This window comes from Monopterus albus, unplaced genomic scaffold, assembly GCF_001952655.1.
Source record: "Monopterus albus unplaced genomic scaffold, M_albus_1.0 scaffold150.1, whole genome shotgun sequence".
Classification (NCBI taxonomy): domain Eukaryota; kingdom Metazoa; phylum Chordata; class Actinopteri; order Synbranchiformes; family Synbranchidae; genus Monopterus; species Monopterus albus.
In genome coordinates, this window is record NW_018128030.1 from 765,688 (window position 1) to 780,520 (window position 14,833).

At 38.2% G+C, this 14,833-nt stretch overlaps 1 protein-coding gene across 1 annotated transcript in view; it reads left to right on the forward strand.

The window, feature by feature from the left end:
* Positions 1 to 14,833, forward strand: part of cntn5 (contactin 5) — a 100,491-nt gene that overhangs the window by 51,264 nt on the left and 34,394 nt on the right. Inside the window, 4 exon segments of the mRNA XM_020614760.1 lie at positions 106 to 229; positions 345 to 520; positions 6,684 to 6,779; positions 10,613 to 10,816. Coding sequence (XP_020470416.1) covers positions 106 to 229; positions 345 to 520; positions 6,684 to 6,779; positions 10,613 to 10,816 — 600 coding nt within the window.

Sequence of the window (14,833 nt, forward strand, 5' to 3'; positions counted from 1 at the left end):
CAAACTGGGGAATAATAGAAAAAAGTAAGTGGATAGTAAAACTCAGCGGTGCTCCTGTTGCAATCATTTCAGTCATCCTTGTCTCTATCTCCTTGTTTCTCATAGAGAGTGAAGAGTTTGGGCCTGTTTTTATCCAGGAGCCTGATGATGTTATTTTTCCTCTGGATTCGGATGAGAAGAAAGTGGTGCTGCACTGTGAAGCACGAGGGAATCCACCACCCACATACAGGTGTATTTGTCTCTATATTTGTCTGTCTCCTAATTGCAGTCTTACTTTCACAGCTCATTAGCTTGTCATTCATCACAAATATATAAAAATCTTGTATTTTTCTAATGTTTTTCAGTTGGCACATCAATGGAACAGAACTGGATTCAGTGGTAGATTACCGCTACAGCTTCATTGATGGAAACTTAATTATTGCCAATGCAAGTGAGGTCACTGACTATGGGAAGTACCAGTGTAAAGCAGAGAACAGCTATGGGATCATCCTAAGTCGAGACGCTGTATTACAGTTTGCATGTGAGTAGACTATTTTTTCATTTAGCTATGTTTTACAACTTTGCTTATGGTTTCATGCTGTATGCAGCAAGGTCATTATGTTCATGTTGATCAAATGTAAAAATGTACATTTTAATCTGTCTGGTATTGTTACCTTGTCTATCAAAATGAATTTATAAATGAATCTGTTTGGTTCCAGGGGTAAATGTACACTACACTGTCTACTGTAAGGTTTTGTAGCCGAGTTTAGTTCCCATTGGCTCCATCTAATACTTCTGAGTTGCACTGCCTACACTGCTTACAGGATATGTTCCCTCAAATGCTATGTCTCAGTGGTAAATGAGAGCAAAAAGCACATTTCTTCTCTCAGTAATCCTTTGGCCTTTCTCCAAAGCATCATTTCAGGCTACAGCAGCACACACTGAGAGACCAGGGGCACTACGCTCAAAGGAAACGCATTATTGGTTTTCTCAACAGTTTCCTCAGGAGCAATGACCATAATATTCTTATTGGCATGTCTACAGGGAGCTTACCGTTCTCACTCACTGATCTGTGGCTAGAAAGTACCGTACATGGTCGCTTGTGTGTTTAGGGGGACTTACAGTTGTTACAGGAATTACTTAGGAAACAAATAGCTTGATTAGCCTGAAACTATGTAGAGAAAAAGGGGGATAGAGTTCTGCTCCATCAGAACCATCAGATTTTTTTATACTGCTTTGTTTTGTTTCATACATATATCGGTGTTTAAAAAAAAGTGAACAAAAATGAAAAGAAGACCCGTCCTAAATTAAATGTAAGCCAGACCGCATTGGCAGGCTGAAATGCACAGATGGTAAAGCACAGACACGCGCTTCAAAAGAGTGCTGCTAGTTTCTGAGGGACAGAAGCTGCACTTTAACATGTACCCTCATCTGTCCTCTCAACTGTGCAGAACTCCAGATCTGTTCCTCCTCCTCTCTCCACTTGAGTGTCAAATCAGTATGTAAAAAAACTGAGGTTAAACTTTACTTTTTTCTGAAAAATTGAACACGCATGAAAATGAGCAATGTAACACGCCAGCATCCATTTATTAGTCTAAGCTTCAAGCTGAGACACTGTATTATTCATCAGATTCACAGTGGCAATATGCAAGATCCTCTTTCTATGGTATTTTGCCAACATTTTTGTTCTAAGGATTCAGTGTGGGGTTTTGCATTGTCCCTCCTTTATTGTGCATTTCATCTGATGAAACCCAAAATGATGTGGTGTGGTGGTATCTGCTTGATTGCGATGACTAATTACTCATTCTGTTCTTCTTAAAACAAAGCAAACCACAGATATATTACTCATTGCACAAGCTGTTGAGACAGTGGACACTTGTTTGTCATAAATCATCTTCACCCAAGCCACCTTTGTAGAGGAATGGATTTTCTACTTCCAGTAACTGGCAGGTCAGTCAGTGTCCCGTTGTTCAGGACGTGACGGGGACTAATCTGGAAAGATGCCACACCGACAAACTGTGCCAACTTCATGGATAACAGAAAAATAGCTTCTAATCATTCATAAAATTATTTCATTATTATACAGCTCTTTCTTTTTGCTTACAGTGCAGTATGTGCAGTCTGGAGACTTGGAGCCACAAACCTACAATATCACTCGGTGAATGTGTGGCTATCTGAGTCGTACTATTGAGTCGGCAGCAAATCACACGTTTCACCAACTGTGAACTGAGATTTGAAGGACCACTCAAATATACAAGTGTGAAAATTAAAGATTTTTTTTAAGAGTATATCATCATACAGTTAAAGAAACACTGAAACAGTCATTTGTTAAATTTGTGGATATAAAACATTGTTAGTAACAGAGACTGAAATACACAATTATGTATTTGTCAACTAAGATCAGAGTAAAATTGGAATGTTTTGAAATGATGTACTGTAAAAGAAATAAGTTTTATATATAATAATAAGAATTTTTAAACGTATACATTAAACAAGCTGCCTTACTGGAGTTGTTTGCTACATAAGCTTAACTTGACATGAGAGCTCAGTAGGTGGTATTGCATCCTGGGATTTACAAAGCTGTGTTCAGAAAACCTGCCTAGTCATCTCATCCCATGACCAAATTTCTTTTTTCTTTAATTTTAGCCATGAGTGTTTTAGCATAAGAAGTGACACATCTGTGTGACTTTTCCTTCAGCTTCATATTCAACAGCATCTATGTTTAATAGTCTTAATCTACAATTCTTTAAATGGGACCGTTCAGAAGGCTAGCCCAGAAACATAGAGAGATGCCCTGCAGCACACATTTGGATGCAGAACCTTCTCTTTCTCTTTCAGCATAACAAATGCTGGGTATTTATCACTCAGTGTGGGACTCAACGGAGTGTTTGGCACTGTACAGTTTCATACACTGACACAGCTGTTGACTGCTTTAACTAGTTTAGATATACACAAGCAATTCACATCCTCAAACTGGGAGATTTAAAGACATATTTGCATACTTTGTATTTTAAAATTTGAATGTACTTTGAAACACCACATAGTAGACGCAGCATTTCTGTTTTCAGATGGCGGGCATTCTCCTTTTTGCAAACTGTACCTGCTGTAATTTGAAGGAGGGCACAGTAGAGGTCTAGAGCTTCGCCCAAACACAGGTTCCAATATTCATTCTACAAATTCAGGTTGAATTCTGGCCTAGAATAAGTAGTAGATGCTTGATATCGCATGTATAAAAACCAGGAGATTCACTGATACACAGAGTAAATATCAGTTTTTTGTTCTCCAGTGGCACATTAGTGAACAGTGACACAACTCAGTGCACGCTGGAGAAAATGTTATCTAAAGGAACGAAAAGCTTGAGTAAACTGCCTCTGTCCTTTTTGGAGTAACTTGAATAAGTCTTAACATTAAGTTAAAAAATGTATTTCTTTCTAAATGGCAAGTTGGTGAGCCTTCACTATAATGCAGGGAAGCCAACAGTGATGTGTGGCTAGGTACTGTAGGGAGCAAATAAAACAAAAAGACTTGCTGACCGCTTAGATTTTATAATTGAGTGTTACCGGTTGATTTGTGTAGACCTGTTAAGATTTTGTCTCTGTGTTTAAGATGTGTGTGTGTGTATATGAGAGAATTTTGAATTTTGATGTTAAAATTTTAGCTTTACGGCAAGAGCTGGTTAAAAAAATGTCAATTATTTAAACTGGGCTGGGCTAAATTAAATTTGACTAAGTTGGCAAGATAGATTTTTTTGAAATGACATGCCTGTGCAGCTCTTCACTATGCCCCGCTAGTCCAGAGGGTTTTTGTGTCAAGCTGGCATAGTGAACACAGATCTTTTTCATGTGAGGGGTAGAGTGGATGGGGTAGAGTGCACGAGGAAAGGTTCAGTCAAGGCTCTCTGTACTCCATCCACCGGTCATGTACTGTGCTCCAAATATGTTTCAGTAGGATGTGTTTTTCTGTCTTTGTTTTGAAATTCTGAGCTGCTGAACTCACACATGGGCTGTTTTTCAGCCGTGACTGAAGGCAGCAGGCAGAAAGCATGCCTCTGATCCTTCTCCCCAAAGAGTTCTGTCTCTGCAGACAGAGCCTGGCTGAGGCTCAGGTATCGAGCCAATCTGAGCAATACAGTCGCAATGAAATTAACAGGACACTTTGACTTGAGTATTGAAGGACCACCACACACACACATCCTGCTCTGAAATGTTCTACAAATCTGAAATGATCGGTAGTTAATGCCCATTGATTTAATTCATACCGATCTGATTGGCACAGTGCACCTGCTCCTGTGCTTGCTGCAGATTTCATCACGGCATTTGTTTATTTTAAACATTTATACAGACATATGTTGGTGTGTAATTTTTCAGGATACATTCATAACTACTGCTTGCTGTTTATATTATTAAAAAGTCATTAATATTGATTCACTTATATAATGACAGCTTGCAAATGGAGCTGATAGGTCAGTGTGAGTTCAATTTGAGCCTCATCTCTGGTTTAACATTGACGTCTTCTTTTTGAATGGCACCTCCGTGGCCTTTATTTGTTCATTTTAAATTGACATGTCAAGTGATGTGGTGCTTTTGCATTGCACTTCTTGACAGTACTGTGGATTTCTGTGTGTGGAGCTCTGATTTTTAATCTCTTCTCCTTCAGTTATAGTGGCTATTACTGCTCATGCTAACTGTGACTCATTTATTCCAAACAACCAGTGTTGCTGCTGCCTGAAATGTAAAATGTATGATTTCCATTGTGCCTGGAGATGTGTCTCAGGAAAGCCCTCCCCCATTACTGGCTGTTTTTCAACAGCAAGTGTAATGGGTCTCTAAAACAGGATATACTGTACTGTAGGTTGAGTTATTACCGTGCAATAGCAGTTGATTATATAGAGCAGCGAAATAGAAATACAAAAAGATGAAAATTACATTCAATATTTATTAAATTAGGTAAGCTGTCTACAAGGGTCTGTGTTTCCACAATATGTAACCTGGTTGAATAATTGAAGGAAGGCAATATTTACATATATACTGCAGTCATGTTGTAGGTCAGGAATTTGCATTGCTCTACTCCAGTATTTGGATATAAAATGCTTTGGTCAATAGTCCTTACACAGTAGGCATGTCTGTCTTGTGTTATTTATTGACTTATTTACTCATTCATTTCATTCCTTGCCCAGTTAATCAATAGATGAAAGATCCATTTAGCTTACCTGTTGTCTCTTTGCTCATTGAAGCAGCAGTAGAGGACAATGATCAGCAGTAACTCATGATTTATGTTTGAATAAAAAGTGACAGAAGTAGAAGGAAGCTACACTGACAACAAAGACGGTTGCTGTGAATCAATGGTGAACATGGTGACAATCGGTGGCTCTCCATCTCTACACTCTGGTGACCCAAATAAATCAACACTAGTCACACATACTGTACCAAATGAGCCAAGATGATGGGATTGACTATCTCAAGAAGTCCAACACAACTATGATAAAACAAAACAAAAACAAAAGGCAAGTCAGGGTCCAACATCAACACACATTACAATATGGACAAGCCAGCAGCCCAGGTTGTATGTCTGCCAGCTCTCCTGGCTGATTGTACTAACAAGATGCACAATTCCACATGAAATATTTATTCTTTCTCTATTTGTTTTTGGCTACATTGTCTATTTTACTGCAGTATTATAATTACAAATTTTTATCTTTGCTCTTTTTTTTTTTAACCTTTTAACTTCTGAGTCAGTGTGGATCACATTATGACCACTGAGCTAAAACGTTTAAAAAAAAAAAAGAACTGACAAATACTTAAAATGAAATGTAACTCCATGCTTTGCTGGGGAGAAAACAGATGGGCGACAGCACTGACGATGGAAAAAACAAACACTTGGAAAGGAATTTTGTGCCACATCTAAGATGAAGGTCATGAACCATGGTCATTATTAAACGTGCCAGGAATTTAGGAGAAATGCAGGTTTCACAAGTTTCTCAGGCATAATTATCCAGCAGCTCCCAGGTAATAGTAAACCCTTCCCCTCAAAGTGATGAAACAGAAACGGTGGATACGCAGAGACCCGCTCTGGGTCAGCAGACTGTCGCTTCATTTTCACACTTTGGCATTGCTTCAACTAGACATTAAACAGGCTGAATTAGATTCTAAAGGGCTGTAGTTCTGGGATTTCAGATTAAACCTGCTTTGTTCTTCTTCCACAGAAAAACAGCCAGGTAAAAATAAAGAGCGTCACATTAATACAATCAAAATAATGCTGGTAAAGATGTTTTTCTTTAAAACAAAAAGTAAAATCATATCAAGAATGATTTAATTCTGATAACAAATGAAACTGTGAAAGGTCTAATCTTAATTCAGTTTAAAGAATTTTTAGTCCAGTGGTTAGCAGCTTGTTGTCTACGTGGTTGTTTATGAACCTCAAGGGTTTTCTTGTGTTTCTGCCATGTCATTTATACGTGGCCATTCTGCAGTCCAACGCATTTACTACAAAAGACACACACTACACACAGGTAGCATGTGTCATTAGGCTGTGGTGGTTACAGTGGTGAGTGGGCATGTAAAGTGGTTGACTTTGTTACTGAAGATCTACAAATAAAGTCTTTATTTTATAACCAAGTGCTTTAATTTGCTCAAACTCCTACAAATAGGTAGATCTACAAATGTACTAAATGACTGTTGCTGAGAAAGACTTGTGTGCTGTTCCAGACCTCGGCGCTTTCAGCGGGAAGACCAGAGGTGGGGTTTCTGTGCGTGAAGGCCAAGGTGTGGTACTCATGTGTACCCCTCCACCTCATTCACCAGGTAAGAAGTTAGACCTTCAGTCACAGTGAGAACAAACGCTTTCCTTTCTTCACTGTCAATAAAGTCATCGCTATTCATCATGATTCCTATGACAGCAGGGAATATTACTGTGCCAAGGTGAATGATTGTATTTATTTATTTATTTTGATTGCATTGTATTTTGATTGGTTAGTTTCGTGCTCATTCATTCTCCCATCCAACTGTGCTGATCAGATGATCAGTGCGAGACGTCATGGCAACAACGGAGCCAGAGCACAGATTCTCAGAGATCAAATTTGCTGGATCATTAGAAATGAAAAGAAACGTTACACAGCCAATTGTTTCTCATAGGCAGAGCATAGGCACCGCTCTTTAATGGCATGTCTGCAACATCTCTTTGCAGTTGTCCTCTAATGTAAGATTTTATGTGAGCCATGAATCATGTGGTCTTTTTTGTTTGCATCAGCTCTATTGTACCGCTGCATTGCACCCATGGGAATGTTTGCCAAGTGCTCTTCAGCACCCGTGCCCATTTTGCATGACATGATAGTGACCTGAGAGCCAGTGACACTATAGGTGATTAGTGATTTTCAGATTCAGTGTAAACCAGATGATTCTCATGCTTAAGTCTCTCCCTCAGTACCGTAGGTGTGACCTTCGCTCCAGGTGTATGTCATTTTTTCACACTGCTTTCACAGATCAAACCAACATATATATACATGCATGCTTTTATTTTTCCATCTTAATTAATCAAGGTTTTCTCTTGAAAAGTGTGACAAACACTGGAGATGAGGTTATGGAGTGAGAACAGCATCATGGAAATAATGATTTCCTGTCATTTAAGGCCTGTTACAGTTGTGCTGCTCTCGGCTATAAAACTGATCCAGGATTCAGACCCTAATGGTACATTGCTTGTATTAGATTGATAGAAGTGAATCAATATGCAGTTTTGGAGAATGGCATTATTAGATAACCTCAATATCAAATGTTTCTGTGGTGAATCACTGCAGTTAGTCATTTTGATACTTTCTTGTGCTTCCTTGTTTTTATTGTCTGAATTGTGGCAAGTTGGTTAATGTGCAATAATGAGCCATAGATGGTAAACAAATAAGACACATTACAACATAAAAGATTAGCTCTACAAAGTGACACACACTGCAATTTAGAACTGAAAATAACTGAAGTGACTTGAGTATTACTGTCACTATAGAAACATTTCGACTTTTAAGAAGTTCCAGTAAATTGGGTTTCATTTTCTCTTTCAGTTTCTGTAGTTAAAAATGTATTTAAAGTGCTACTGCAGTGAGATAGAAAGTACTCGAAGGAAACCTTGGTGGTTTTTTGTTGGAATAAGAAAATAATGTATTCATATCTTCAAAGATCCCCCCAAATTAAACTATTAAATATGCCTCTTAGCTTTTACAGAGTTCATGTTTAGTTTTTGGTCTTCTAATATCCACCTTTGCCACATATAGTATATATTAACACATTGTTGGAATATGTTTTATGCTTAGTTTTTATGTTTACAGATTATACTCAAATATACAATGCAAATAAGAGTCTAATGTATTTCTTCAATAATGCTGACAAGTATGAAAAATGATCTAACAACTAATAATTCTTGAAAATGCTACAGCCATAACATTTGCCAGTGTGATGAATGCCTTGGTGACTCAGAGCATGTCACAATTGAAATTCATGTTGTATAGTGCTAAGCAATGTTTGGGTTGACTTGGTTGTGGGAGGATTCAAAGACATTAAAATGCCACTTAAATTAGATAGGTCTCATGATTGAATATAATTTGGAATCGCTGAGATGTGAAAGGTATATTATCTTCCATTTCATGGCTTTGAGCGCTTGTGATATGTTTTTATGTATGTCTTTGGTAAATAGGGTTTTACCTTTGTGAATATAAAGTTTGATGACCAAGGAACAAAGCCTAGTGGAACTTTGTTGTCTTTGATAATGCAAATTCTTTCTAGAAAGGATTGTTTTCATTCATGCTGTATCGCATTTTATACAACCAATAAATGTTTAATTCTAAGATATTTCAGTTTTATTGTGTGTAGTTGGTGTAGTTTGCCTTGTAGCCCAGAGTCTGGATTATAAGTGTCTGTAAATGTGCTCCCCTCTGCTTATCAAGTGGACCTCTCTTCAGATAAAGCAAAAGAGACTGATTTTGCAAATGAAGTTGACACAATGTTTGCAGTGTCATGTGATTGATTTGGATTTCTACCTTATTGCAGCCATAAGTATTGAACTGAGATTCGATCTTTCAGTTCTGAGTATTTATTTTTGAATCAACAGATTTTCTTTTTTTTTACCAAGACAGTGTTGACAGTGTAAAGACAATATAGCCTTTCTTTTCTTCCACTTTTTTCCCCAGTTCTCTTCTTTTCATATAATGATTGTGTGGCTGAGAACAATGTACAACAGACACAATGCAAACTGCATGTTGCCAAAGACTGCGTCATGTTCATCATAGTCACATTGCTTCCGTTCATCGAACCACTTTATCACCCACTTATTCAGAGTCACTTTCATGACTGTTTCTGGATCTTTTCTCCTTTTTGGTTCTCTTTTTAAACCCACATTTTGTTCTAAGTAATGTTTAATCTTCATAAAAATATAGGGGCTTTTGTACATAAACATGCAGGGATCAGGAATATAGATCCTAAACTACCACACTGTTATGAATAAAGTACAGAAGATGCAACCAAACCTTATAATCTTTTAATGGTTATCAGCTACAAAGTCAGAAAGATCTGGGCCCTGTTCAGTTCACCTTGAAGTAATCAGGTATCATACAGGTACTCCAGTTTTACCTTTCTGATGGTTTCACCAAGTAACTATAATAACCTCACAGAAAATGACATGCTCATTAAGCCTCTGTTTAAATGTTATTTTTCATGTATTTGGGGTCTAAGTATTTTATACACTTTGTACAGACAAGCAGTTTTCTTGATGAGCAGTGTTGTGCAAGTTCACACTTCACTAGCACTAGCTCCATGTTCACACACATTAAAATGAACTAGGTCACTTTCATATGTATTTTCTTGAATTTTGAACCAAGTCCACAGACCCAAAAATGAACTAGTTCACATTCATTTCTTCCGTTTTATTTTTTAGCAAGCTGCTCTGAACAGTAGAAAACATTTTTTCAGTAGAACCTGCTCCTACCCATCCATCCTCAGTCTCCAGTAGTTGAATTGCCTGAATCATCACTTACACTGGCCACAGCTGAAAGAAAAAGGTTGCTGGAAGCAGCATTATTACAGTGAACTGTGCACCATGTGGAGCATATGTAGAACCTCTTGATCACATGTAGCCTATTATGTACAGTATGTCACCTGTGAAATAACAAAATAGGGTTTGGGTATTTTGCTTATAGCTCTGCTTTACAATGACGCCAAAAAGGGAAGGAAGGAAATTCAGCTACTACATGTTTGAAGTAGACGGTGGTGTGTTGCTCGGGATGCTATGGTGCTGATGTGAGGATGTGATGTTGAAGTGGAAAACAAAGCAAGCAATCCTGAGGAGGGAGTTTTGTTTTAATGTTATAGTCATTTTCCATACCAGACAAAGTCTTTGCTGTCACCATTCTGACTACTGAGGTTATTATTAATACTCAGAGGGTGTAAAAGCAGAAAGTTTGTATGTAAAAATGAAGCTTGCAGATTTTTTCTCAGGATCACCAGACATATAGAGCTGCAGAAGCACTCCGCTATGCTTAACCTTTTAGTGCACAGGATTTTGAGAGTGCATGGATGACTATTATAAACAGTCATGTCAAAATAGGAAGAAAAATAGCTTATGCATTTTTCTAATGTATGCCCTCCCCTTGCCTTTACAGAGATTATTTACAGCTGGGTGTTTAATGAGTTCCCATCATTTGTTGCTGAGGACAGTCGACGCTTCATCTCCCAAGATACAGGAAACCTGTACATCTCGAAGGTGCAACCCTCTGATGTAGGAAGCTACATCTGTCTGGTGAAGAACACAGTGACGAATGCAAGAGTTCTGAGTCCTCCAACACCTCTAACACTGAAAACTGATGGTGAGGCTTTCACATTTCTAGCATATCACACGATGGACCCTGATTTGTATTAATGCCCTATGCAGACAAATCTAATGGATTTGATTAGATAAGTCACGCACAAAGTATGGCAGAGTCCTCCCTCTCTATTCATTTGAAAGTGCTTTTGATTTTTTTGATTTTTTTTTTTTTTTGATTGGTGTCAGTTCTTCCTTCCATTGAGCTGGTTTAGCACAGATGAAAATCCAGAAGCATAGTTTATATTCTGATGATGCATTTTATTGTGTCATAATGCATTTGGAGAACAATTTTCAGATCAAATAGGTTAATAACAATGGGGCGGTCTTCTGCTTTCCAGTGAGCCTCTTGGTAGCAGAGGGCGTTATGAATTCTATACACACAGTAAATAGATGGTGTGAGCAATGCTTTAACATTAGTGTGGGGAGCCTTCTTCGCTCACAGTGTGCTTTGGTGAAACTGGCCATCAGGGAAATCATTTTCTAGCATAAAATTAACTGAATCAATGGCCCCTGTTGTGGATGGGATTTCATTCTTTTATACTAGACTCTCAGGAGCCATGCTGTGGAGCTGTTTGTTGGATTCAGGTGTGGATTTCACCTACAGGCTTTTTACATCTGACTATACAGAGAAACGTCCATCACTTCACATAGGTGCCTGTCACTGTCAAGGTTTCAAAGAGCCATTGAGATTACATCCCCAGCGAAGCTGTGAAAGGGTCGCGTACCAGGTTTGTTCCAAATGCTGCGACACAGATTTACCTCTTAAGGATCACATCACTTCCAGCAGGATCCTTACTCTGTATTTGCTTAGCCTTCTGTGAAGCAGCCCTCAGAGACTTTGCACATAACCATGGTAAAGTGGTTTGTGTCTCTCATTAACTGAGATGCAAAATGCAGTCAAAAGGGCGTGTGGTCATACTGCTGTTGGTGTTTTAATATGCTTTATGGATGGATGAAGGAAGTGTTTTGTATACTTGTTTTTTCAATGATGAGTGATAGAAGAGGAATCGGTTTTGCAGTGTCTGTATTGTGATATGTGGCTATGGGCTGAGGGACAGCACTCACCTGCAGCACAACATGGCCAAATCAAATCTCTACAGCTGTAGCTCCATTTTGCCAAAGAATGTTTTGGCATCTTTTGCTTTGCAAATCCCATGATGTTCAGCAGCCTTCTATATTGTGAATTTGGATCTGAAATGCTGAAAATTACACTGGCACACCTCATAGCAGACATCCAAATGTTTCCGTGCTGTCTGCAGCCCTCAATCACTGGAGTCTGACCAATCAGATACTGCAATCTGTGCCTCGGTAAAAGTGAGTGATTATTACACAGTAGACAGTTCAAGAAGGATGTGTGTGCAGATCACCACTCTCAGCTCCAACCCTGACTCTCTTAATCAAAACAAGCATCTGGGCTCCATTATACCCTGCTGGAAGCCATTGATCGTGAATTCGCAATGCACCTTGAGAGCAGAGCAGGGCTAAGCACTGAACTCTGGTCTAATGCACTGTTTTTAAACAGTTTAAGGGTTCATCTCTGAGACATTATTCCTTTGATTCATCTCTTTGGTCTAAATAGAAGCAAGTATATATAACTGTGGAACACAGTAGCTCTGAAATGGTAGTGTCATGACCTACAATGCTCACTACAGCATTGTGCGTATACAGATTTGTTTATAGCGATATGTGGCTTATGACTATAGAATCGCCACTATTTCTAATTATTCTTTGAATGTCAAGAAGAGGCAATATTTTGCATTTTATTGTTTACTAGAAAATGTTAAGATTTGTTGTGTTAAGATTTGTCATTCGCAAACTGACTGACAGGTCAATTAATTCATGAAGTAACAATAAACAGTAAATCTCAGTTGTTAATTTTTTAAGGTGTTGTTTATATCAGTAATAATTGTAAATACAAGAATGAAACTGGCAGGTATTCTCAGTTATGGAGACAAATTGGGCTTCCGGCCATTCTTTTTACTTACAGAGTGGGCTGTAAAGCCTCCAGTTGGACTGCAGCCCTGCTAGTCTTATTGCCATAAGACATTTTCTCTCTCCACACTGACAGTATCCCTTTCAATATCAGTGAAACATTATGTTTGCAGGCTCATGTCATCTCTGCATGGGCTATTATTGAAGACCTCTGGCTCATAGCCATATTGACTGTCAGCATGGCTTTTTACTAACGATATATTTTTAGTGGCACAGTCAAAACAACTCATTGTCCTTTGCCCTTACACATTCTGCTGTCAAGAAAGCATCAACTTGCAGTCTATAAATACACTATGTTGAAGTAATGGACAGCACAGCTGAAATCTTTGCCTGGACTGATGGGACTTCCTCTCAATACCTTAAAAACTGATTAAAAACTACCTTTAAAGTGTTGTGTGTATTGAGAACATGCAACAATTGTAAAATGAAACGTGGCCGCTCTGCTGCTGCAGTATAGATGGAATATCAGTGCCTCTGAGGCAACTTTCTCAACGAACACTGGAGTAGTGTGACAGTCAAATTACAATAAGGGAGACCAGTGTAGCTTTCCAGTAGTTCTAATGTATTGTTAAAACATATGAGCCTAAAAAAATAAGGTTTTGCCTGTAAATTCTATATTTGATTGAAGTTTCAAAAGTTCTCTTGCTTTAGTGCTTCAGAGAGGCATAAAAGGCCTGTCTATTACTGCATCAGAGAGCTAATAAAACACTTTTTAGTACTAGAAGCTTGGAGTCTCAGTACCTTTTAGGACAGGCATCATACCTTAAATTTGGTTTTCAGAAGAACAATGTGCAATAGAAAAATATAATATTCATGTGATAGTAAATGATATTGGAACATAAAATATAAAGCTACACTACAAATGAGGGTCTGTGATATTTTTGCACACCAAACCTTCAGACATTATTTCTTTCAATTCTATCAAGTCCAGCCACAGAGACTGAATATTATGCTGGATATACCATAGCATGAGCCAATGAAATATTGCAAATTCATTATATGTGAAGGGCTGCTTTGGAGCCATAAATGTTGAGAATGAGATTGAAATTGAAAAGTTCTTTGGAACAAATATCATAAAACTCTTTCTTTATACATCGTGGGCCACAATTTAATAAGCCCATTCCTGCCTCAGCATTTGTTTCATCGCATAAAAAGTGTCATGTACACGTAGGAGGTGTAATTACTGGTTTCTCAAATGTCTTGCTGATCATTTGTCTTACCAATCTTCTACATTACAATGCATCTGGAGCAGCACTGCATATGATTTGCTGTTTTCTTGTGAATTCAGGCAGGTGTTGGGGTTAACTGTGAGTCTGTTACTGGTGATATCATGCAATGAATGTGTGTATTTAACATTCTTCTCTACAGAGAAAAACACTCATGTAATATTCATATCACAAGCCCCCATTTAATAAGACAGATAATAGATGGTTATAGTGAGTTAGATGCCAACTGAAGGTGTTTTCCTTTGTTACTCCAAATTTGCTCAAGGCCACCTGACATATCGTTCTGGCAAATGGATATAAATGGCTGCCTTAACATAGAGATGAATAAACAAAGAAAACATGTTCTCTGGCTATGACTTAGAGTGGAGGTGTGAGTCACAGTGGTACTTAGCATGTTATCTCTTGTGTCCTTCTCAATGTGTTTGTGAATTGTAGACTGGATTACTAATTCTTGAGGACAATACACTGCTTTTCTTTTTTTATCACTAGGAAATATTTGTTAATACATCATCTTAAATGGTTTGTTTTTGTTTGTACTGTGGCTGTTGAGCTTTTCTACCATTTCTTATATGGTAAACGTTTGTGGCTGTGCATAATGTAGATGGCAATATGTTACCTAAAGCAGAATATAGCTGACTTTCCTGCATTTCCCAACTGTTCTTGACTACATCAAGCAATAAAATGTAATATGATGTGTTCAGTCGGACAACGTCGTCTGCTTTTTGCAGACGACGTTGTCCTGTTGGCCCCATCAAAACAGGACCTCCAGCGTGCACTGGGGCGGGTTGCAGCCGGGGGTG